At 36.6% G+C, this 27,392-nt stretch overlaps 1 protein-coding gene across 9 annotated transcripts in view; it reads right to left on the bottom strand.

The window, feature by feature from the left end:
* The window catches only part of LNPK (lunapark, ER junction formation factor), a 99,457-nt gene that overhangs the window by 19,423 nt on the left and 52,642 nt on the right, over nucleotides 1–27,392 (bottom strand). For all 9 annotated transcript variants that reach the window (XR_009490729.1, XM_059875173.1, NM_001075989.1 and 6 more), the window contains 2 exons: nucleotides 7,904–8,116; nucleotides 32–137 (listed from right to left, as the gene is read on the bottom strand). Coding sequence is in view for 8 of the 9 variants with exons in the window: in XM_059875173.1 (XP_059731156.1) it covers nucleotides 32–137; nucleotides 7,904–8,116 (319 nt within the window). In the remaining variant the exon portion in view is untranslated. The remainder of the gene's footprint in view (nucleotides 1–31; nucleotides 138–7,903; nucleotides 8,117–27,392) is intronic.

The following is a 27,392-nucleotide window of genomic DNA, read 5'->3' as shown; positions in this document are numbered from 1 at the left end:
TTTCATTTAGCTACACCCTAGTAAACATTACCTGTTCTGTGGACCATCACCAACTAAATATTCAACAATTCTATCCAGAGCACCTCGTTCTCGAGGCAGAATGGGTCTTGCTAAAGGTGGACCAGGAGGATGAAGACCTAGTAAATAAATATACACAAAATTTATATGTGTAAAATACATCTAAATTTCAATTCAGTTGCCAAGAACTACTTATGCTCGTTAAGAGTTTTTTAATGATTTTAACAAAATAAAAATGATACTATCATCTCTGTATTCAAATTTTCATTAAAAACACTATACTACAAAAATATATTTATCTATGTGCTATATTAGAACCAGAAACATAATCTATTACGGAATAAAACTATGTTGAGTTCTGTACAAATTAATTTTTTAAATGCTCAGACTCTTAAAAGTTTATGCAATAACAAACTAGGAGACTTCCACTGTGTACCATAATACAGTAATCAGAGTCAGATTTAATCTCCCACTTAAAACAACTAAAATACCATGTAAAATATATTATGCAATGGTTTTAGAGACACTGGATATCAAGTAATGTAGGATAAAGATCCCTGAAACACATAAAGTAAATAAGATGAGCCCTACAACTGCCCCAATTTATTGCCTGGAGAGTTTTCCAGGTAGCAATTCAGGCAGAGTAAATCCCGGTGAAGTTCATTAGTCTCCCTGAGTTGAAGAGATAAAGCTGGAACGCTGGAGAGGCCAAGACAGGTTGAATTCACTGGGAACAGAGAGGAGAGAATGCCGAGAGCCAGAACACCAAAGATCTGCCCAGGATGCAAATGAGAAAAACTACCTGAGGACAAAGAAAGAACTGCCCCCAAAATACTAAAGGTACCAGTGCTCACATGGGGCCAAAAATATCACATGTTCCCACCAGCCAGGATGGAAAACTTCATAACTCACAGGTCACTGGGTAAATATTCAGAGAGGCCTTGTACCGTAATTTTAAAATATCCTGTACCCAATAAGGCAAAATTTACAATGTCTGACATTAGATAAAAAATTATTAGTCATGCAAATTGGCAAGAAAAGAAAACCTATAATGAGAAGAATCAATCAAAAGTGACCCAGAAACAATGGAGATGATAGCATTAAGAGACAAACATATTAAAACACTTATTATGACTATATTCCTTAGGCTTGAGAATCTAGACAAAAACTGTAATATGTTAAGCAGAGACATGAAAAAAATTTATAAAAGATCCAAATTGAACCTCTACAGATGAAATCTACAATGTCTTAGATTTTAAAATTCACAGATGAAATGAACAACAGTTTGGACATTACAGAAGAATTAGTAAATCTGAAGACAGCAATAGAAGCCATGCAAAGTGAAACACAAAGACTAAAAAGACTTTTAAATGAACAAATCAGTCAGCTATGTAACAACCTCAAGCATCTAGTATATGTATAATTGGAGTTCAGAAGAGGAGAGGAAAAAAAATTGACTCAAAAAAATAATGCACAAAAATTTTCAAAACCTGGAAAACCGAAAACATACAGACCCAAGAATATCAACAAACCCTAAGCACAAGAAATAATTTTGCACCAAGATACAGCATAATCAACCTTCTTAAAACCAGTGACAGAAAATCTTAAAAGCAGTCAGAAAAAGATACATTAGTACAGAGAAACAACGATAAGAATGACAGATTATTCATTAGAAAATAAGCAAGCGAGAAGACAATGAAACAGTATCTTTAAAGTTCTGAAAGAAAAACTATCAAATTAGCGAAATTATCTGTATTAGTGAAGACATCTTTTAAAAATGAAGGCAAAATGAAGACTTTTTTCAGACATACAAAACTGAAAGAATTCACCACTAACAGAACTGTACTACAAGAAATGTTAAAAGAAATCCTTCACGTAGAAGGAAAATGACACCAGACAGAAAGCTGGATCACACAAAAGAAAGAGTACCTGAAATGGTTACCATGTGGGTAAATATATAAAACATTATTTATACCGCTTTAAAAAACACTTGATGGCTCAAAGAAAAAGTAATACAGGTTTCCCTTGCTATCCAAAAGTTCCCATGAAAGCTTTCGTAAGCCAAAATGGCATAAAGTGAAGAAGCAATTACCTTGGGACACATCTTGCTAACGGATGCACAAAATAAATTGAGACAAAGCACAGATGCTCACAGACAAAGTTCAAAGCTATGGCGGCTTGCTGATGAGATGCTGAGTGTAGTTCCCAGGAAAGGAGCTTGGTGGTGCCACTCTTGCTGCTCAGGATGCACGCTGCCTCTACAACGGCTCGCTGCAAAACAAATGCTGAACGCTATTTTCGCTTTTCATCTTTTTTTGTAAAAGCGAAAACCTTCTTCCGATTCTTTCAATTAGTGTAAACAGGCACTAATGTAGGTCTTTCATAAAAGGAAAGTGGTGTAAAGTGAACTTTCAAAATGCGGAGGATATCTGCAATTCCTTGTGGGGTTTATAACACATGTATAAGTAAAATGTATGAAAACAATACCACAAAGGCCAAGGGGAGAGAAACATTAAGTATACTGTAGTTTGATTCTTAATCTGTATGAGAACTGGTGTCATACCATTTGAGATGAACTGTGATAAATTAATGATACATACTGCAAAGTCTAAAGTACCCACTAAAATAACAAAAAAAAGCACTATAGCTAACAAGGCAACAACAAAAAAAATGATTAAAAGCAATCATAAAAGATACTCAACCCACAAGAGGCAGAAAACAAGAGAGGTAGCAGAACAAATGGGACAAATAGAAAACTAGCACAATAAAAGATTTAAACTCAAACTAAAACATACCAATCATTACATTAAATGTAAGTGGCCTGAGCATCCTCACTATAAGGCAAAGATTGTCAGAACGGATAAAAAAGCAAGACCCAACAGATGTTGCTTACAAAAAATCCATTTTAAATATAAAAACACAAACAGACCAAAGGTAAATGACAGGGAAAACTACATAAATACACTAACACTATTCAAAAGAAACCTAGAGCACCTGTATTAATAGCAATCAAAGTAGATTCTAGAGCAAAGAATATAAACAGGGATAAAAGTGTAATTTCATAATGACAAGGAGTCAATTCATCAAGAGGACATAATAATCCTAAACCTATGATGTATGTGCATTATAACAGAGTTTCAAAACACATTATGCAAAAACTAAAAGAAATACAAAAAGAAATAAATACACAATTATAGCTGGAGATTTCAACAGCATTCTCTCAAGCACTGACAGAATAAACAGACAAAAAATCATTAATGATATGTAATACTATCTACTTAACCAACTTGATGCAATCAACATTTACAGCCATTCTACCCAGCAGGAACAAAACATATATTCTTTCCAAGTGAACACAAAGCATATACCAAGACAAATGATAGTCTGAAACATAAATCTCAATACATTCAAGAAGATTCAATAATACAAAGTATGTTTTCTGACCACAACAGAATTAAACTAGAAATAAGCAACAAAAAGACATCAGGAAAATACTCAAATATTTGAAGACTCAGTAATATATAAATAATCCAAGCTTTAAAGATAAAGAAATTAGAAAGTATTTTTAACTGAATGAGAACAAAAAACCAACATATCAAATGTATGATATGCAACTAAAACAATACTTTGAGGAAAATTTATAACACTAAACACCTATACTGCTAAACACCTACAAACGAGGATAGATCTAAAATCCATGAATTCAGTTTCTACCTTAAGAACCTAAAAGGAAAGAGCAAATGAAACCCAGAGTAAACAGAATAAATGAAATAATAAAGATCAGAGTGGAAATTAATAAAAATATACTAGAATAATAGAGAAAAGCTAGTTCTTTGAGAAGACCAAACTGATAAAGCTCTACTCAGACTAATCAGGATAAAAAGGAAAGATATAAAATATTAACAATGAGAGAAATGACATAAATCCAGATAGTAAAGATATTCATAGAATAATAAGGGTATATTATGAATAACTTTATGCCAATAAATTCTGTAAGTTAGGAGAAACAAATTCCTCAAGACTACCAAACTACCAAAACTTACTCAACAAGAAACAGAAACTTCAACTTGCTAAAATTTTGTTAAGAATTTTTGCATCTATATTTATAAGGATATTGGTCTGTAGTTTCTTTTTCTTTAAAAAAGTTGAATTTTTTTTAAAAAAAGAAAAAACCTTCAGCAAAGAAAACACCAGGCCTAGCCACTTCAACCTGTAACATTTAAATTTATTACTAAGAAATAATACCAATTCTATACAAACTTGTCCATAAAACTAAAGACAAGAAAACGCTTTCTCATACTGAGGCCAGCATTACTCTTATACCAAAACCAGACCAAAAAAATTACAAGAAAACCAAAAAAATTACAAGAAAACAAATAAAGAAAACAGATAAAACAAAATTACAAGAAAAAAAACAAAAAGCAAAAACAAAACAGACCAGTATCTTTAAGGAAAATTGATGTACACATTTCTAATAAAATTTTAACAAACTGAACCCAATAATATATATAAAAATTAAAACATCATGACCAAGTCAAATTTACTTCAGGAAAGCACGGTGGTTTAATGTCTAAAAAAAAGTCAATGTTAAAAAAAAAAAAATCAATCAATGTATTTCACCATATGAAATAGTGATATTAAAAAAATATATAACTAAACTAAAACCCTATAAGAGCATCTCAATAGATGTAAAAAAAAGATTCAAAAAAATTCATCATCTGTTACTGATAAAAACCTTCAGCTAACTAGGAATGGAAGGGTATTTCTCAATCTGATAGAGGCTATCTATTAAAAAAAAAAAAAAAAACCTATAGCTTACACTGAGTTGAATGGTAAAAAGGTAAATGCTTTCCTCCTAAGATCAGCAGTAAGACAAGGATGTCTGCTCTCACCACTTCTATTTAACACTGCACTGAAAATTCTAGCTAGTGTAATAAGGCAAGAAAAAGAAATGAAAGGAATCTACATTTAAAAGGAAGAAGTAGAATTGTATTTAGTCACCAACAATCTGAAGCCTGTTTAGGATATATTATGGAATCTATATAAAAGTTATAAGAACCAGTGACTTTAGCAATATTACAGGATATAAGATCACTATACAAAAATCAATTTCTGTTACATTACCAGTGAACAATGGAAACAGTTAATAAAGTATTTAAACTAGGATAAAAACATGAAATAATCAGATGTACATTTAATCAAAAAAGGTACAAAAGCTATGAACACTGCAAAACATTGCTAAGAGAAACTAGAGAAGATCTAAATAAATGGAGAGATACATTGTATTCCTATAATAAATTAGCCAGTATCAGAGATGATGAATGGAGAGTCAGGAGTAGAGGAATAACTTAGAATTTAGTTAATATTACATTATATAGAAACAGTAACAAAAATAAAGTTACACATTCAAAATTATGAATTGTAACTCCACAATCTCTGAAAACTGAAACAGAACTGTTTGCAGGAGATATTCTAAAATTAGAGACTACACAGAAGGCACTGAGAAGAAAGTTAGAGAATAAAATAAACAAGATGTGATGTTTGCCTTTGTAAATCAAGGCCAGATAAAAGTAAGATAGGCAGCAATGGACGTTTACATGGAGACCTTGTAGAAGACTTCCAAACAAAATGAGGTCTTGTTGAAACAAGCCCTGCAATACATGGATTAAAGGTCTTCAAAATGACTGTGACAAAACCTTTAAAGCATTAAAAAATGACTTTAGGGCAGCAATATGATATTACTATTCTAAAAGATAAGAGATCTGCATTGTAAATAGTCACAAATCTTAAGGCTGTTACCATCTTAAAAAGGGGGGAATGATATAGAATTATAGCTAGTAAATGAAATTAGGTTCTAAAATAAGTTTTCAGTATTAGGAATCAAGTGCATTTTTCATATCTCATTGGCTATTGGTATTTCTTTGGCTAATGTTAAGTACAGTCATACTTAACATTCAATCACTAGCATCAAAAAATAAACTTGAATGCAGACATTAAGTGTCATCCCTCATTATCAAACTTTCAACTTAAATAAGTACGCCAAATTAAATTCTGAAAGCATTTAAGCCAGCTTAACTTTTGCTGGAGTATTTTACTTCTACCTACTTAAAATGAAAATGTCCATAAGGGAATCTGGATAAATAAAACAACAGATTTCATAAAAATATCTTAACTCCCTTGCATATTAATAACTTTTAAAATAACACATCTTTGTATTCATGCTGTTACGGGTAACAGTAATTAATACAAACATCAAGAGCAATCATTGTAGGAATATTGGTCATTTTTACACAGCTTGGCAAATTATCAAGTACCTGCTGGTTATTAATTTTCAAACATATGGGAGCCCTGTGGTAATACACATTAAATTGATTCTCTTTCACAAATATGGCATAATGAAAAAATGAATTATTAATCTTCTCTATAAGAAATCACTTAGCTCACTCACATTTTTGGCAATGTACAACTTAAATACAAAGTCTTTTACACAGAAACTAATTAAAAACTTTAGTAAAATATATTATGTTTACATGATCATGAAATGGTAGGCTACTGAAACCCTGTTCTTACGTGTGCTATTATATAGTTTTTATTACTCTGTATAAGTTGATAAACTCTAATTTCTTTAAAAATAGATACACAAAATACATTCTTACAAAATTAGTTCTTCCATTAAACAATTAAGAGCTTTACAAGTCATGGGTATCTCAAATCAACCAGTAACAAATGAAAGATGAAAAATTTTCAACCAATTTACTCAATTTCACAAAATATACAATTGCCCTGAGTGACATCATTATATGTTAAGTTTAAAAGTATTTTTTCAATAATCAACAATTAAAAGTTATGATTTGTATTCATTTCATTTGTAGTTAGCTTTCATAATATATTTATAAATTAATAGTTTTTTAGTTTTCTAAAATCTTATGCTGTTTTCAAAGAAAAAGGAGGGGGAAAAAATCTACTGTATTAGTATCATTTAGATTGCTTACTGATTTTAGTAAGACTATGTAAATGCCCTGAATATCTAATATCAACTTCTGATGAGGCTCAAAGTCATAAATTATATGTAATTAGTCATGAAATATGAAATTAATCTAAATTAAAATTAAATATCCTAAAATAAATAATTTATTATCATATTTAAGAATCTGACATGGGACTCTACATACAATAATGTGATCTGCTGAAGAAGAAGACTTTCATGTCGCAATCATACTCCAAAAGAAAGCTGCAGGGTAATATAATCTATTACACTCCTAAAATGGGATCTTCCCCTAGAGATCTACAAAACTGAAAAAGGAGAATCCAAAGAGATGAAATAGTAGTAAAGGCAGTATGTTAATTCAATAGGACTTTATGTTAAAGTATCTGTCAGAAAATATTGAGGCTCTACGGCTTAAAAAAAGAAAAAATCTACCAAGCTCACATTAACATTAGTAGCATTACACACTACAGTACATGAATATTCTTCCTGAAATGTTAATCTGTCAAGTTTAAAAATATATATGAAGGGTTTAGCAAAAAGCATGAATACATTCCCAAAATGTTCTCTTCTATCCTCATTTTATATAAATCTGGAGCCATTCTAAAGCTGAATATAAAGATATGCTACACTGTTGACTACAGAATACTACAAAGTTTTATTGCCATTTAAACAAAGAAGCCATAACAGTTAAATGAGCTCAAGAAATAGGTTTCAGTATCACAAGGTGCCAGCTGTAAAGAGTTATGGCTAATTGAATATGGAACTCCTGCTTAATCAGATAACTGCTCTGCTATTTCCAAATGAAATGCCATTTCCATACTGTCTGAAAATGGCCCGTTTTATTGGTAACCAGAGAAAACAATATAAACTGTAAATAACATTAAGTGCTCTGTTTACCCATTCCAGGCACTGAAGTAGCAGGGGATCCAAAACGTCTTGGTAACACATTTGATGATAAGGCTGGAGTAACAGTTCTTTCTGGGGGTCCACCAGGGGCTGAAGTGTCCTTTGGTGGTCCAGGAGAAACTGGAATTTGCAGAGGAGGGCCTTGGCTGGAGCCTGCTGGTGTTGGAGAAAGGTTTCTTTGAGCGGCAGTTCGCTGACGAATCTCTGAAAATAAGAATAAAAAGTATTTATTAGGTTTAACATTGAGCATACCACCATCAGTCAATATCACAAGTGACTTTTTACATTCAATAAAGCTTTGCAGCACTAGAAATCATCTACAAGGTCAAACTGCTTGTAAATAAGAAATCTGTACAATGTAACACTGAAAACTGACTACAGAGTACTCCATTTCTGAACCTAAAATTCAACTACATGTATATATTTACGTAAGTCTTGATCTAAGTCTACCTACTGATACTATTTTTCAAAATAAATTCAAATAAAATAAAATAAAATCACCCAATTATGCATATCTTTTTATAATCAATCCCTCCCAAGTTATGATAAAGTTTATCAGAATCAGTGAAAACTGCAGAATTGTTTTTTCAAGATAAAAAATGGTAATGCTAAGAAATGAGCTAATAAGTATATATGGAATTGTCATGTAATTTATGAAGTAATTAATCTAAGTAGTCATAGAAATGCTGAAGAAAGGTACCATTTCTATTCTCCTTTATACTACTATCTTTTGGGGTAAATTTTTTTTGGTCAATACATTCAACAGAGGAAAACTTTCACTCTGCACAAACAATACATTAGAATAACAAATTTTATCTTTTTGATGCAGAAATTACATGAAGTTGGTAAATGACTCAAATCCAGGCTACCGCCTGTTTTTGTAGTTTTTCACTGAAACACAACAACACAGTGCTTTACATATTGTCTATGGCTGTTTTAGAAGAGTTTGAGTAAACACACTAGAGACCATATGGCTCTCAAAGTCATTCACTATACTTACTATCTGTTCCTTTACAGAAAGTTTCATGATCCCCCTCTGTACTCAGTAACATAAAATTCAATCCTGTCATTCCCCATTCTCACCAATATCTTACTTGAATGTTGACGGTACGATCTCAAATAAAGATGCACCTCTAACTTTGTAATTCTACATATCACCTTAAATTATTACAAATCCTGAAATGGTAAGCTAAAGCTAAAGAAGTTATTAATAAATTTTAATTGGCATGATTGGTAAAAAATGCCGTTTCAGAAGCAAAATACTTTAAATTTGGACTCCATTTGACAGTTAAAGATTTTCATAAACAGCTCATTGCAATCACAACTTGAGCACCAGATTTCAGTTTACTACAACCTCTTCAACTATTAAGAACCTGGGTCCTGCGGTCAAAAAGGTTTGGTTAGAATCCCAGCTACAGCTCCATGACCCCAGATGGGTTAACTTTGTTAAGCCTCTATTTATTTGCAAAATTAGGATAATAATATCCTAACTCAGAATTGTTAAAAGAATTAAATAAGATAATGTCTGTAAGTTGACAGATCACATTTATTGAATACAGATTTCAGATGACAGTGCTTTCATACAATTAAGTATTTTCAAATCACCATTTAGCTGTAATTACTGGGACCAACAAATTTTCCATTGGTTGTTAATTTAGTCTCTAACCTGCTGCTAAGCTGCTAAGTCACTACAGTCATGTCCGACTCTGTGCGATCCCACAGATGGAAGCTCCCCCGTCCCTGGGATTCTCCAGGCAGGAACACTGGAGTGGGTTGCCATTTCCTTCTCCAATGCGTGAAAGTGAAAAGTGAAAGGGAAGTCGCTCAGTCATGTCCGACTCTTAGAGACCCCATGGACTGAAGCCCACCAGGCTCCTTGGTCCATGGGATTTTCCAGGCAAGACTACTGGAGTAGGGTGCCATTGCCTTCTCCGAGTCTCTAACCTAGCCACTGCGATAATAAATTACAAGCATGTCATCACTATATAAATGGATATGTCCTTATATTTGGCTATTTTCCTTACAGTTTATAGAAAATTTTGAATTTTACCTAGATTAATTATATCCTAATTAATTCCAGCAAATTAACTGGTCACTTAATTATCTTTTATTCACAAGGAACTTCTTAAAAGATGGTTACACATTAGGAAAGCCATTAAATTCTACAAAAGGTACTGAAATCAGTGAAATCATATAAGGATCTGATTACTGGAATTAATTTAAAAAACAAGGCATCAACATTTTAAATTATTTCTTTAGCAGATTTTTAGGTAAAACATAACTCCAAAGGGCTTCCCTAGTGGCTCAGTTGGTAAAGAATCTGCCTGCAATACAGGAGACCCAGCTTCCATCCCTGGGTCGGGAAAATTCCCTGGAGGAGGGTATCCTTGCCTGGAGAATTCCATGGACAGAGGAGCTGGGCAGGATACAGTCCATGGCATCACAAAGAGTAGGATACGACTATGCGACTTTCACTTCACTTTCAACTCAAAAATGTATTTTTCTTCCAGATAAATGCTTAACATTTATTAGACTACCTTAGTCTTTAACTTTTTGAACAAAGATTTGAGACTGTTTCCTCTGAGCATGCATTTACCCAGCGAAAACTAACTAAAGCACACTTTTAACGTCACTCATACGCTACTGAAAGGTAAGGTCTATAACTAAAAGGAACACCATATCCAGCATTCCATAAAAGAGACTTGGCTTCATATTATTTCTAAATCTAAAACTAGGCAGACAAAAGGGAAAACTGATATAAGAGAGTCAGGAAAGGGAGAAAACACAGTTTCAGTATTTACAAAGGAAAAGAAGGTAACAAAGAGTTACAATGACTATGGTTGAAAACAGCTAGCAATACAATACCAAATCTATATTTGGTAAAGTACTATAAAATATTCTGGTAGTCTCAATGAAAAATAGCTAAGATTTATCTACTTTTAGCTATGTGCCATTTACAAATGCTTTGTATTATTAAATCTCTTAAAAAGTTTCTCTCACTCAACAAAATAGTCATATTGGATATATTGAACATTTCCCACATTCAAACGTAAAATACCATCCCCTAACAACATTTTCCAAGCACTCTACATAAGTCTCGTTAGGTACAAGGACTATCCCATAAAGTCACCTCTTGACTAGAGGATATCCTTATCAATGACCAATCAATAATTCAATAAAAATCACACTAAGTATGAGGACATTCGCTTCAGCCATGTCCTATTCTCTGAGACCCTATGGACTGTAGCCTGCTAGGCCCCACTGTCCATGGGATTCTCTAGGTAAGAATATTGGAGTGGGTTGCCATGCCCTCCTCCAGGGGATCTTCCTGAACCAGGGATTGAACCAGCATCTCTTAATGTTTCCTGCATTAGCAGGCAGGTTCTTTACCACTAGCACCACTTGGAAAGCCCAATTTTAAATTCAAAATGAATCAAACAGAATCAAAATGAGATCAAAAACTACTATTTTATGATAAACAAAAGGAAGAAAACAAAGTTTAAAGTAATGATACAGAATAGCTGTTAAAAACATAAATTCTGGAATCAAATTGTTTGGATTTAAATTTTAGCTGCTGCTGCTGCTAAGTCGCTTCAGTAGTGTCCGACTCTGTGCAACCCCATAGACGGCAGCCCACCAGGCTCCCCTGTCCCTGGGATTCTCCAGGCAAGAACACTGGAGTGGGTTGCCATCTCCTTCTCCAATGCAAGAAAGTGAAAAGTGAAAGTGAAGTCGCTCAGTTGTTTCTGACTCTCAGCGACCCCATGGCCTGAAGCCTACCAGGCCCTTCCACCCATGGGATTTTCCAGGCAAGAGTACTGGAGTGGGGTGCCATTGCCTTCTCCGTAAATTTTAGCTCCACCCTGTTTATTAGCTGTGTAGGAAGGCTTTTCCAAGTTGATGACATCTCTCAGTTCAGTTTCCTCATAATGAGAATACTTACCTCTTACAGTTGTTATAAAGAATAAATGAGATAAATCAACACAAAGAGCTTAGCCAGAGCATAAGAAAAGTACTTAATAAGTAATAACTATTAGAAGTGGTATACATTTAAAGGTTCCAGCTTGTACAATAAATCTAAAGCTGAGCAATCTAGAATTTCTAAAGTAATTATTAAAACAAAATATAGATATTAGTTTGCAAATTAAATGTTTTCCTAGAGTTATTTGTGAACTTGCTTAAATGCATTATATAAAACTTAAATCTATTACTCTAGCTTGCTATTAAATACTTCTTGAGATGAATGTTCTATAATACCAATAATTATCCCTTATCAGATTTTTAAATAATGATTCCTTATACATACAGGTAGAAGGTTTTGTCTTTGTTTTGGTATTAAGCTGTAGTAGCAAAAACATCATACAACAGTTAGGGGCCTATATTTTCATCCTAGCTGATACCACCATTTCCTTATGTGAACTAAAAGTCTTTTTATCCACGCTGGGTTTCACATTTCTTTAAAAGAGTGTTGGCAGAACTACAAAGACAATCCTCATATTTTCCCTAATACTGGTTTAAAGGCTTTCTGAACTATCGTGTTCAGTCCTAAGCGTCATACGAAGAAATTTCATTGACTAGGATTTTAGCAATGAACAGAAAAAGGTCTTTAAGTCTATGAATGATTAGCATATGCAGATGTGGACACTCAAATTTAGGGGAATTTGGTTCTTTATAAATGTGACCATGAGATGCAATTAGGTGGAACACAGAGATATATTTTCAGGAGAGTTTCTATTTTTGAATTTATAGAAATTCAGGTCTCTTTTGTTTAAATTGATATGATTCCTTTAAATAAAATAATAAATATCATACATCTGATATTTCCTCCTTTTACTTTCTAAATGATCTAAAGTCTGCATTCACTGTATCATCTTCTTCACATCCTACCATACTGCTAAGCTGCTAAGTCACTACAGTCTTGTCCGACTCTGTGCGACCCCTTAGACAACAGCCCACCAGGCTCCCCCGTCCCTGGGATTCTCCAGGCAAGAACACTGGAGTGGGTTGCCATTTCCTTCTCCAATGCATGAAAGTGAAAAGTGAAAGTGAAGTCGCTCAGTCGTGTCTGACACTCAGCGACCCCATGGACTGCAGCCTTCCAGGCTCCTCCATCCATGGGATTTTCCAGGCAGGAGTACTGGAGTAGGGTGCCATTGCCTTCTACACCTACTCATACTAAGCTCCTTTAAATTCGGCTTCTGCCCTACTTTTCTATCCAATTTGTTTTCTCAATATGTCAATGGCCTTTTATTAACAAAAATGACTCCATAACCTTTTTCTTCCCATATAGGCAAAGCTTTAAGGGAAAAAAGAAAAGAAGAAAAACTTTCCTAACAGTTCATTCTTCAACCCAATGCAATATGGTTTTTGTCCTCCTCCTTAGCTACCAAAGTATCACCTACCACTAGAAGTACTATTGCTTTGGTTACCAACTTATAACATCACCATTACTGTTATTATACATGGTGGCAATGGTTTCGTCACTAAGTCATGTCCAACTCTTGTGATCCCATTGACTACAGTCTGCCAGGCTCCTCTGTCCATGGGATTTTTGTTATTATATATATATTTTATCAAATCCCTACTATTTGCTAGGAACTATATGAGGCATTTTACTTGCGTTTACTAATTTCATACAGTACTCAGACCAACTTTTTGTGAAAACTCCTATCCTGTTTTCAAAAGAAACCAAAGCTCAGAAGTCAAGTACCTTCCCAAAAGTCTTACAGTATAATAAGAGATGGAGCCAGGATTCAAATCCAAGGTTTTATGGCAGATACCCTCACTCTGTTATATATCCTGTCAGATTCAATGGACTCATTTCTCTTCTATCCACTTGACCCTTTACAGAATATGGCAGTGGGTATAATCCCTACTTATGCTTCAACTTTCTAGATGTCAATTTAGTTCTACTTTTAATTCTGATCTTTTTTTTTTTCCTGGGATGCTCTTTCTCCATCTACCCTTAAATGCTAATGTTCTTGCAGGTTTTCTTACTCCATTTTCTCTCCCTGGAGAGAAAATTTCACTTGATTGCATAGTTTCAATAAATATCACTTATACTTCCCAATGATTCCTAATCTGTATCTATAAATTCAACTTTTTTCTAAGCTCCACTTGAAATAATTATCTATACCTTATATTACCTGGATTTAACTCCCACTTAATAGATACAAAAGCAAATTCATTATCTTTAACACAAATCTACTTCAATTCTTAATGTTCCTTATCTTGCTTAAAATACTAACATCTAAACAGCTGCCCAAGCCAAAAACCTTTACTCCTCCTTCCACTCCACACTTTTCAAATCTAATCACCATCAAGTCCTGTCAATCTACTCTTAAGTCTGAATTCTCTCTTAAATCTCTTCCAACATTGTTGCAATAATCTATCTAGTGCAGGCCCTTATCTTTTACCTATATTAGCTGGTATTCTAATTCATCTCCAGGTGTTCAGCCTGGCATTCTGGAATCCATTATCCATGTTACAAAAAAAAAAAAAAAAAAAAACAAACAAAAAGGCTGTTGTTTCTAAAACACAAAGCCTCCAGTGGCTTTCCATGTTACATCTAAAATAAAGTCCCAAGCTCTGTAATGTTGCACACAAAATCTTTTCATAATTACCCCTTTGTTGCTGCTGTTATTCAGTCCCTAAGTCCTGTCTGACTCTTTGTGATCCCATGGACTGCAGCACGCCAGGCCTCCCTATCCTTCACCATCTCCTGGAGTTTGCTCAAACTCATGTCCATTAAGTCAGTGATGCCATCCAACCATTTCATCCTCTGTCATCCCGTTCTCCTCCTGCCTTCAATCTTTCCCAGCATCAGGGTCTTTCCAATGAGTCAGCTCTTCTCATCAGGTGGCCAAAGTACTGGAGCTTCAGCTTCAGTATCAGTCCTTCCAAATGAATACTCAGGGTTGACTTCCTTTAGGACTCACTGGCTTGATCTCCCTGCAGTCCAAGGGACTCTCAAAAGAGTCTTCTCCAACACCGCATTCAAAAGCATCAATTGTGCGGTAGCTTGTACAACCTGTTTTTATTCCAATTCCAAAGAAGGGCAATGCCAAAGAATGTTCAAGCTACTGCACAATTGCACTCCTTTCACACGCTGCTGCTGCTGCTGCTGCTGCTGCTGCTGCTGCTAAGTCGCTTCGGTCGTGTCCGACTCTGTGCGATCCCATAGATGGAAGCCCACCAGGCTCCCCCGTCCCTGGGATTCTCCAGGCAAGAACACTGGAGTGGGTTGCCATTTCCTTCTCCAATGCATGAAAGTGAAAAGTGAAAGTGAAGTCCCTCAGTCCTGTCTGACTCTTAGCGATCCCATGGACTGCAGTGTACCAGGCTCCTCCGTCCATGGGATTCTCCATGCAAGAGTACTGGAGTGGGGTGCCATTCCTTCAAGCTAGAGTTCAACAGTACATGAACTTAGAACTTTAAGATATACCGGCTAGATTTAGAAAAGGCAGAAGAACCAGAGACCAAATTGCTAACATCCATTAGATCATAGAGAAAGCAAGGGAATTCCAGAAAAACATCTACTTCTGCCTCATTAACTATGCTAAAGCCTTTGTGTTGATAACAGCAAACTGGAAAATTCTGAAAGAGATGGCAATTCCAGACCACCCTACTTGCCTCCTGAGAAACTTCTATGCAGGTCAAGAAGCAACTGGACATGGAACAACGGACTGGTTCAAAATCAGGAAAGGAGTATGTCAAGGCTGTATATTGTCATGCTGCTTATGTAACTTACATACAGAGTCAAAGTGAAAGTGTTAGTTGCTCAGTCATGTCCTATTTGTTGCCTGCTACATTGAGAATTTCAGCCTAATTTCAGGAGACCATACAAAAAAGCTTTCTTTTTCAAACATTCTCAAATATTATTATTTTCTAATAGTACATATGACATGCCAACATTTAGTTGAGTTCACTTTTTTGTTGCTCTGCTTTTTAAAGAACTATAAAGCAAAATGTACTTTCAATTTATCTAAACATTTATTTTTCTTCATCACCTTGATAATTTATTTCTAGTTCTCTCTTATCTCTCAACGTTAATCAACCTGCACCTTGCAGTTCGTCAAGGTCTCATTTGGTTAGTCACATTTTTTATAACATTCAAACAAAATTTGTGAGTTCTTTAAAAAAAAGTTTCCTATTAATTTCCTTTAACAACACATTTATTAAGCAACCACTATGAGTAAGGCACTTCAGAATGGGAGTCAGAGTTGTGTATAAAAGTGGCAAGCAAAGATAATACAAAATTACAAATTACACTAACTCAAGGTAAGTGCCACAAAAAAAGGAACTAACAAGGTACTATGGAGGGTTCAGGAAGGAGGATATTAAACTCAAAGATGGGCTGAAGAAAGGTTTTGTGGTAATAGTGGCATTTAAGATAAACACTGAAAAATGAATAGGGGTAGAAATGCCTTTGTTACCTGTATTAAGGTATATGTGGCACTTTTAAAATAAAAGTCCAAAATTATTTGAGTTGCCTCCATTAAAATGGAAGAAAGAGAATGTCTATGTCTCCTCCCTTGAATCTGTACTACTGCTGTTTGACCAACAGAATACAGGTTCTAGTTTTCAAAACTACTTTCTGTCTCTTGGGCAGCTTGCTCTTAGAATCCAGCCACCATATTAGGAAAGTACAAGTGGCTCCACTAAAGAGATCCATGTGGAGAGGAACCAATGGCCAGCACCAACTTGTCAATCATGTGAGTAAGCCATCCTGGTAGTAGTTCCTCCATCCCCAATCAGGTAGTTCCAACCCATGTTGGGTAGAGACGAGATATTTCTACCAAACTCTGTCAAAATTGTAAATTCATGAGCAAAACAAATAAATGTTGTTTTCAGTTCAGTCCAGTCGCTCAGTCGTGTCCGACTCTTTGCGACCCTATGAACCACAGTACACCAGGCTTCCCTGTCCATCACCAACTCCCGGAGTCCACCCAAAGCCATGTCCATTGTGTAAGCCACTAAGCTGTGGAGTAGTTTGTAATACAATAAATAAAAGCACAGCTATAACATGTAAGAACACCCAAAAAAGTGAATTTGCTATTTTATGTCTTCCCAGATTTTGTTAATCAAATGTACGTCCCCTGAAACCTCAAAATATGAAATATCATTGGGTTTGCTAACAAAAGCAAAAAAGATTAATGATTTCTACTTTAATCTTCCATATATGCCATGGAACACGAGTAAACTGTAAAAACCTATTTAAATAAGTTGTAATCCATTTGCCAGAACCATTCAATTTTTTTTCAAAACTTTTTGATTTCAAACTTAGCTGTGGCACGATTTTGACTTCTGACTGACCTTCCTTTTATTAACTTATTTATTAGCTAGTTATTATTTATTAACTAGTAGAGATGCAGGGTTATATACAAAGGTAAAAGAGAATGTATGAGTGCCTTCCTTTTAAAACAAATATAAGAGGATCTGTTAAGGGTTTATTTTCAGCTATCAGATGACATTCTCCAAAAATCTTATCAGCCTTCCTACTTCAGTCATTCACTGTTACGGTCATAACCTAGTTCTAGAACCTTGCCATCAAGTTCAAGCATCCCACTCTCAAATCTCACTTACATTTCCTACTTCCTTCCTCTATGACTCTTTCAATTCCAAGGGGATCTCAGTTCAGTTCAGTTCAGTTCAGTTCAGTCGCTCAGCCGTGTCAGACTCTTTTCGACCCCATGGACTGCAGCACGCCAGGCTTCCCTGTCCATCACCAACTCCTGGAGTTTACTGAAACTCATCAAGTCAGTGATGCCATACAACCATCTCCTCCTCTGTCGTCCCCTTCTCCTCCCACCTTCAATCTTTCCAACCATCAGGGTCTTTTCAAATGAGTCAGTTCTTCTCATCAGGTGGCCAAAGTACTGGAGTTTCAGCTTCAGCATCAGTCCTTCCAATGGATATTCAGGACTGATTTTTTAGGATTGACTGGTTGGATCTCCTTGCAGTCCAAGGGAGTCTCAAGAGTCTTCTCGAACACCAGTTCAAAAGCATCAATTATTCAGTGCTCAGCTTTCTTTATAGTCCAACTCTCACATCCATACATGACTACTGGAAAAACCAGAACCTTGACTAGATGGACCTTTGTTGGCATAGTGATGTCTCTGCTTTTTAATATGCTGTCTAGGTTGGTCATAACTTTTCTTCCAAGGAGCAAGAGTCTTTTAATTTCATGGTTGCAGTCATAATCTGCAGTGATTTTGGAGCCCAAGAAAATAAAGTCAGCCACTATTTCCACTGTTTCCCCATGAAAGTGCCATGAAGTGATGGAACCGGATGCCATGATCTTAGTTTTCTGAATGTTGAGCTTTAAGTCAACTTTTTCACTCTCCTTTTTCACTTTCATCAAGAGGCTCTTTAGTTCTTCTTCGCTTTCTGCCATAAGGGTGGTGTCATCTGCATATCTGAGGTTATTTATATTCCTCCCGGGCAATCTTGATTCCAGCTCGTGCTTCATCCAGTCCAGCATTTCTCATGATGTACTCTGCATAGAAGTTAAATAAGCAGGGTGACAATATACAGCCTTGACGTTCTCCTTTCCCAATTTGGAACCAGTCTGTTGTTCCATGTCCTGTTCTAACTGTTGCCTCCTGACCTGCATACAAATTTCTCAGGAAGCAGATCAGGTGGTCTGGTGTTCCCATCTCTTCCAGAATAAGGGGATCTATAATCCATTAATTATTAAAGAGGTCAGCAAACTTTTTTTGGTAAAAGATCACATAGTGAATATTTAAGACTTTGTAGATAACATATGGAATTCTGTTGCATATTCTTAATTCTGTGTTTTGTTTTGGTTTTTCTGGAACTTTTTTTTTTTTTTTTGGTGTATGGCATGGGGATCTTAGTTCCTTTCCTCAACCAGGGATTAAACCCGTGCACCCTGCATTGGGAGCACAGAGTCTTAACCACTCAATGGCCAGGGAAGTCCCTTGGAACACTTAAAAATGTGTAACTCTAAGCTCAAGCACCACAGAAAACAGATCTTGGCCCAGATTTGCAGACTGAAGACTGCAAACCCCTGTATTATTAATAATACTACCAATAGCTTTTGACTGTCCATCATCCCCCTGTTATATCATTTCCTTTATGATCATCTCAGATTCAATAACACATCACTATAATTACCTCCTTGCATACAACTTCATCTCCTTGCCCTTTGATAATCCATTACACTAAAGCCCAACCCTGCTTAAAATCAACTCTCTGCCTACTCCAAGCCTGCACTCACACAGCTAAACTCAACTGGAAAACATTCAGACAACTATTCTTTAAATACGTAACTATTAACTTTAAAGTGGACATAAATGTCCCCTGGTATTCCTACATTCTGAGAATTATTTTATTCCTTCTCTTCAGGTCCCTCAACATCTTCCTCATCCTCACTCTCATTGAGAAAATAAACACAATCAGAAAACAATTCCAATCACCTACCTATAACTGCCTAAGTTCTCTGTCTGCCTTCCTAATACAGATGAAGTGAGCACACTCCTATCAAGAGCCCACTCCACATTTGTACACTAAATCCCATTCCTTCTTGTCTCCTCATGGATGGTTCTCCACCAACCGTCGCACTCTCTCCAAAATCAATCATCTATGTTTTCTAGGCCATTCCAAGTAGCACATAAACATGCTATCATTTCTTCCACACATCATGTTCACCCATACATACATATATACATCCATACAAAATGCTCCAGCTACCCATGTTTTTCAAGTCTCTTTACTCAAAAGAATTGTCTCTTCTCATTGTTTACAACTTCTCTACTCGCTTACTTTCTTAAATCTACTCTAATGAATCCATTCCTCCACCAAAACTGTTCTTTTCAAGGTCATCAAGTTCCTCAAAATTGCTAAAATCAATGGCCAATTCTAGATCTTCAACTTATTTGGCAGCAGTATTTATCACAAATGATCACTACCTAGAAACTCTTCAATTAGTGTTCAGGACACCACATACTTTTGGGTTTCCTATCTCACTGACCATTTCTCAGTCTCTTTTTCTGGTTCTTCTTCATTACTCCAAATATCTTAATGTTAGAGTACCCAAGGGTGGACTTGGTCCTTTCTCTTCTTTCTCCACATTTACATCCTTGATAACTTCATCTAGTTTCATGGTTTTAATACAATCCACAAACTGATGACACCCAAATTTGTACCTCTAATCCAGATAATTTCTGTTTGCCAGACTCATATTCAACTACTTCCTTAGAATCCCTACTTGGACACCTGTCTAATAGGCATCTCAAAGATACATATCCAAAATCAAACCCTGTTCTTCATCACCTCATCTGAACCCCCATTCAAAAAGTGCTTCTTTTGTAACTTCTACCATCTCAGTGGGGCTTCCCTTGTAGCTCAGTTGGTAAAGAATCTGCCTGCAGTGCAGGAAACCTGGGTTCGATCCCTGGGTCAGGAAGATCCCCTGGAGAAGGAAATGGCAACCCACTCCAGTATCGTTGCCTGGAAAATCTCATGGACAGAAGAGCCTGGTGGGCTGCAGTACATGGGGTCGCAAAGAGTAGGGCACAACTGGGCGGCTAACACTTACTTACTTACTTACTTACTTACCATCTTAGTAAATACCTTACCAGTTACTCAGGCCAAAATCCTGGAAGTTATCTCTGACTTCTCTCTGACCCCAACCATACCCAATCCATCAGGAGTTCTTTTGGGTTCTAACTTTAAAATATATGCAGAACCTTAAACCACTCCTATGATACTAAAAGGTTCAGGTCACATCAATGCTTTCCCAGGTAACTGCACTCCACTTTTGTTTCCTTTGCACCCCCAACATAATCACCTTTCTTTTAAAATACAATTTAAATCATGTCGATCCTCAGTTCAAAACAAAAGACAAAAAAAAAAACTTTTTTAAAAACTAAAAACTGAAGTTCTTGCAATGGTCTGCATTCTACAAGATCCCACATGACACGATCCTTTGCTGCCTCTTTTATTGCCTCTCTTACTATTGTCCCAATTGTTCAACCCAGTCCCAGCCATATTGGCCTCCATGCTATTTCTAGAGTAATCCAGGCATGCTTTGTATTCAATTTTTGCACTTAACGATCCCTCTGTCTGGAATGTAACTTCCCTCAGGTATCTGCATGACTCATCCCCTCACCTCTTTCATGTGTGTATGTGTGTTAGCTACTCATTCATGTCTGACTCTTTGCAACCCCATGGACTGCAGTCCGCCAGGATTCTCTGTCCATGGGATTCTCTAGGCAATAATACCAGAGTGGGTTGCCAGTTCCTTCTCCAGGGGATCTTCCTGACCCAGGGATTAAACCCAGGTCTCCCACATTGCTGGCATATTCTTTACCATCTGAGCCACTAGGGAAACCCTTTCATAACTTTGATCAAATGTTACCTCCTCAATGTGGCATTTCCTGACAGCCCTATGTAACATTAAAACCCCATTCTCACTCAAGACACTACCTATGCATTATCCTTTTATCATTTTCCTCCAACATTATACAAATAAATTGATAAAATTGTCTACCCCCACCAAATGCATAAAAGGTGATTTTTTTTTACTATATTTTGTTCACTACTATGAACTCAGGGCCTAAAACAATGCCTGGCAGTACATACTCACTAAACATTTATTTTAAAACAAAACAACAACAACAAAAAATCAGATTAGCACATACAGGTCAAATTTATTCCCCTATACCAATTAAAACTTTAAAAAGAAATTTTTCACTAGCCCCAAATATCTATATTAATTTATCCTAGAGAAGCTATTCAGGAATCCGCACTATAGCGAATTCAGTTTTTCACTAAATCCAAACTTCATTACTTTTTAATCCAGTAAGGATATAAAATTCTTCCATTTCTCAGTCCCTTTTTTCTATAGAACTAAAATAAATGCTGCACATCTAGTAACCATATAACTCTACTTAATACATATATGTGTATATATACACACGGGCTCCCCAGGTGGCACAGTGGTAAAGAATCCACCTGCCAATGCAGGAGATGCAAGAGATATGGGTTCAATCCCTGGGTTGAGAGGATCCCTTGGAGCAGGAAATGGCAACCCACTCCAGTATTCTTGCCTGGAAAATTTCATGGACAGAGGAGCCTAGTGGGTTACAGTCAATGAGCCACAGAGAACTGAGCAACTGAGCACACACACATATATACACATATACCTATTTTTTTGTCATTTATATTGGATTGGCCAACATGTTCATTTCCATAAGATATTATGGAAGTTTTTGGCCAAATCAATAACTTCATATCAAATGACAATACTGATTTTCTAAGATTAAGTACTCACTGATTAAAATTCCTTATTAAAAAAGAGTCAGGGTCAAACAGTTAAGATTATCAAAACCAAAGAAAAGTCCAAGAAACTGGCACAGCCAAATGAAACCTAATAAACATAACAACTAAATATATGTGAGATCCTGGATGAGATCCTGTAACAGAGAAAGAACATTAGGGAAAAACTAAGGAAATTATTATAAACCATGGACTTTAGGTTAATAATAGTGAATTACTGGTTCATCAATTTTGTTACTGGTCCATCAATTTTAACAAATGTACTACATTAATGTAAGACATTAATAATAAGGAGAAGGCAGTGCAAAGGTATATGGGAACTCTTTACAAAGCTATTGCTTTGTAAATTTTCTGTAAATCTAAAAATGTTCAAAAAGATTCAATCTACTAAAAAGGGGGAAGAGGGCCTATATCAAGAGTACAGAGTAGGATAAGCATGAGCTCACCTCCTCCCACAGGCACACCAAAATTACAACTACTTAGAGAGCAACCATCTCTGAGAATGACCAGAAGACAAGAAGAAAAGATTTCCCATAACTAAGATATAAAGAAGCCACAAAAAAGCAGGTAGGAGGGGCAGAGACACAGTCTATTCAGGACCCACCCCACAACCCCAGTGTGGCAACCCACAATGGGGAGGAAAATCACAACTATAGACGTCCTCCCCAAGGACTGAGGAGTCCAATCTGCACATTGGGCTCCCCAGCCCATGAGTCCCATACCATGATAAGCCCCCAAAATGTCTGACTTTGAAAATCAACAGGGCTCACATTTGGGAGAGCCAGAAGGGTGTAGGAAACTGAGACATAGCTCTTTAAAGGTGCAGGAAAAACACACACACAATCTGAAATTAAGCACAAGGCAGCAGTGTGAAAGACGCCAGGGTCAGACCTGTCTGCTGATCTTAAGAAATATTCTGCTGGGACTCCCCCTGAGTACTGAGACACTGTCAGCAGCCACTTTTGTGATCTCATATTACCTTGATGACACTAGAAGTTGCAGGTATTTTGGAATCCTCTCTTGAGCTTATTAACACCAGGGGCCTGCCCCACCTACCAGTGTGCTAACAGAAATTGCATGGCAGCAGGCCTCTGAGCCAGATGTGAAGAGGCTGCATTGTCCACCAACGTACCCCTGGTAATAACATGAAGCAGGTCATCTCAGCTACCTGGGCCCAGGGGGCATGCTCCACATACGAGCAAACCCGTATCGGTTGGTCCTACAATAGAAAGGTGCATATAGTCCACAAGGGTACACCCCTGAAGCATCTTCTGATGGACAGAAGCAAGCATGCACCTGGACACCTCCTACATAAGACCACTTCTCCAGGATCAAGAAATGTAATGGGCCCACCTAACACAAAGAAACAAACAGAGAATTAGGCTAAATGAAAATGATCCAAATGAAAGAACAAGATACTCTTAGAAAAATGACTAAATGAAATGGAAATAAACTATCTGATAAAGAATTGAAGGTAATAATTATAAAGATGCTCACCAAACTCAGAATAAGAATGGATGACCCCAATGAGAACTTCACAGAGACAGAAAATATGCTTAAAAATCAGAGCTGAAGTACAATAACCCAAATGGAAAACATACTAGAGGGAATCAATGGGAGATTAGATGATACAGAAGAACAGACTGGTTATCTGAAAGACACAGAAGTGGAAACCACCCATGCTGAACAGAAAAAAGGATAAATAACTCAGAAAAATGAGAATAATTTAAGGCAGGGGGTCTCAAACCTTTGGGATCTAATGTGATGTGAGGTGGAGCTGATGTAATAATAAAAGAAAGAAAGTGTACAATAAGTGTAATGTGTTTGAATCATCCTGAAACCACCTCTCCTCCCCAGTCCATGAAAAAACTGTCTTCTGCACCAATCCCAAGGGCCAAAAACACTGGGGACCACTGGTAAGGGACCTGGGGGACAACATCAAGTTAAGTGCACTAACATTCACATTACAGGAATTCCAGAAAGAAGAGAGACAGACAAAGGGTAGAGAAGTTATTCGAAGAAATAACGGCCTAAAACTTCCCCAGTGTGAGGGAGGAAACAAATATCCAGGTCCTGGAAGAACAGACAGCCCCAAAGAAAATAAACCCAATGAGGTCCACACCAAGACACATTATATATAAAATGTCAAAAGATAAAGAGAAAATCTTAAAAGCAAGAGGAGAAAAACAACTAGTTACCCATAAGACTATTGGCTAACTCTTCAGCAAAAACTTGAGAGGTCAGAAGAGTGGCACAATATATTCAAAGTAATGGAGGGAAAAAAAGAAACTTCAATCAAGAAAACTACCCAGCAAGGTTATCATTCAGAATTGAAGGAGAGATAGAGTTTTACAGACAACAAAAAGCTGGAGGAGATCACTACCATTAAACCAACCTTATAAGAAAAGTTCATACTGTTCATGGGGTTCTTGAGGCAAGACTACTACAGTATTGAGAACCCCATGAACAGTATGAACTTTTCTTGTAAGGTTGGTTTAATGGTAGTGAACTCCTCCAACTTTTTGTTGGTCCACTACAGAAGGCAATGGCAAACCACTTCAGTATTCTTGCCTTGAGAACACCATTAGCAGTATGAAAAGGGAAAAGGACAGGACACGGAAAGATGAACTCCCCAAGTCGGTACGTGCCCAATATGCTACTGGAGAAGAGTGGAGAATAACACCAGAAAGAATGAAGAGACGGAGCCAAAGAGAAAACAACACCCAGTTGTGTACGTCCCTGGTGATGGAAAAAAGTCCAATGCTGTAAAGAACAATATTGCATAGGAACCTGAAATGTTAGGTCCATGAATCAAGGTAAATTGGAAGTGGTCAACAGAAGATGCTAAGAGTGAACATCAAAATTTGATGAATCAGAGAACTAAAATGGACTGGAATGGGAGAATTTAACTCAGATGACCATTATATCTACTACTGTGGGCAAGAATCCCTTAGAAGAAATGGAGTACCCTCATAGTCAACAAGAATCTGAAATGCAGTCCTTGGGTGCAATTTCAAAAATGACTAAATGATCTCTGTTCATTTCCAAGGCAAACCATTCAATATTACAGTAATCCAACTCTATGCTCCAACCTGTAATGCTGAAGAAGCTGAAGCTGAACAGTTCTATGAAGACCTACAAGACCTTCTAGAACTAACACCCAAAAAAGATGTCTTTTCATTATAGGGGACTGGAATGCAAAAGTAGGAAGACAAGAGATACCTGGAGTAATGGGCAAATTTGGCTTTGCAGTACAAAATGAAGCAGGGCAAAGGCTAACAGAGTTTTGCCAAGAGAACGCACTGGTCTTAGCAAACACCCTCTTCCAACAACACAAGAGAAGACTCTACACGTGACCATCACCAGATGGTCAATACCAAAATCAGATTGATTATATTCTTTGCAGCCAAAGATGGAGAAGCTCTATTTGGCCAGCAAAAATGAGACCAGGAGCTGATTGTGGATCAGATCAAGAAGGTATTGCAAAAGTCAGACTGAAATTAAAGAAAGTGGGGAAAACCACTATACTATTCACGTATGACCTAAATCAAATCCCTTACAACTATACACTGGAAGTAAGAAATAGATTCAAGAGATTAGATCTGATAGACAGAGTCCCTGAAGAACTATGGACAGAGGTTCGTGACACTATATAGGAGGCAGAGATCAAGACCATCCCCAAGAAAAAGAAACACAAAAAGGCAAAATGGTTGTCTGAGGAGGCCTTAACGTAGCTGAGAAAAGAAGAGAAGCTAAAACAAAAGAGAAAAGGAAAGATATACACATTTGAAGGCAGAGTTCCAAAGAATAGCAAGGCAAGGTAAGAAAGCCTTCCTCAGTGATCAATGCAAAGAAATAGAGGAAAACAATAGAATGGGAATGACTAGAGATCTCTTCAAGAAAATTAGAGTTAGTTACCAAGGGAACATTTTATGCAAAGATGGGTATAACAGAGGACAGAAATGGTATGGACCTAACAGAAGAAGAAGATATTAAGAAGAGGTGACAGATTACACAGAAGAACTATACAAAAAAAAATCCTCATGACCCAGGTAACCAGAATGGTGTGATCATCCACCTAGAGCCAAATATCCTAGAATGCAAAGTCAAGTGGGCCTTAGGAATCATCACTACCAACAAAGTTAGTGGAGGTGATGGAATTCCAGTTGAGCTATTTCAAATCATAAAAGATGATGCTGTGAAAGTGTTGCACTCAATATGCCAGCAAATTTGGAAAACTCATCAGTGGCCACAGGACTGGAAAAGGTCAGTTTTCATTCTCAAAGAAGTGAAAGGAATTTGGTCAGTTTCAATCCCAAAGAAAGGCAATACCAAAGAATGCTCAAATTACCACACAACTGCATTCCTCTCGCACACTAGCAAAGTAATGCTCAAAATTCTTCAAGCCAGGATTCAACAGTACGTGAACCATGAACTTCCAGATGTTCAAGCTGGATTCAGAAAAGGCAGAGGAACCAGAGATCAAATTCCCAACATCCACTGGATCATTGAAAAAGCAAGAGGATTCCAGAAAAACATCTACTTCTGCTTTATTGACTACGCCAAAGCCTTTGACTGTGTGGAACACAACAAACTGGGGAAAATTCTTAAAGAGATGGGAATACCAGACCACCTGAACTGTCTCCTGAGCAACCTGTATGCAGATCAAGAAGCACCAGTTAGAACCAGACATGGAACAACAGACGGGTTCCAAATCGGGGAAGGAGTACGTCAAGGTTGTATACTGTCACCCTGCTTATTTAACTTACATGCAGAGTACATCATGCAAAATGCTGGGCTGGATGAAGCACAAGCTAGAATCAAGATTGCCAGGAGAAATAGCAATAACCTCAGATACACAGATGACACTACTCTTATGGTAGAAAGCAAAAAACTAAAGAGTCTCTTGATGAATGTGAAAGAGGAGAGTGAAAAGTTGGCTCAACATTCAGAAAACTAAGATCACAGCATCTGGTCTCATCACTTCATGGCAAGCAGATGGGGAAACAAGAGAAACAGTGAAAGATTTTATTTACTTGGGCTCCAAAATCACTGCAGATGGTGACTGTAGCCATGAAATTAAAAGACTCTTGCCCCTTGGAAGAAAAGCTATGACCAACCTAGACAGCATATTAAAAAGCAGAGACATTACTTTTCCAACAAAGGTCCATCCAGT

Source organism: Bos taurus, chromosome 2 (genome assembly GCF_002263795.3).
Source record: "Bos taurus isolate L1 Dominette 01449 registration number 42190680 breed Hereford chromosome 2, ARS-UCD2.0, whole genome shotgun sequence".
Lineage (NCBI taxonomy): Eukaryota > Metazoa > Chordata > Mammalia > Artiodactyla > Bovidae > Bos > Bos taurus.
The sequence above is the reverse complement of the archived record's forward strand: the minus strand, read 5'-3'. Positions and strand labels throughout refer to the sequence as shown.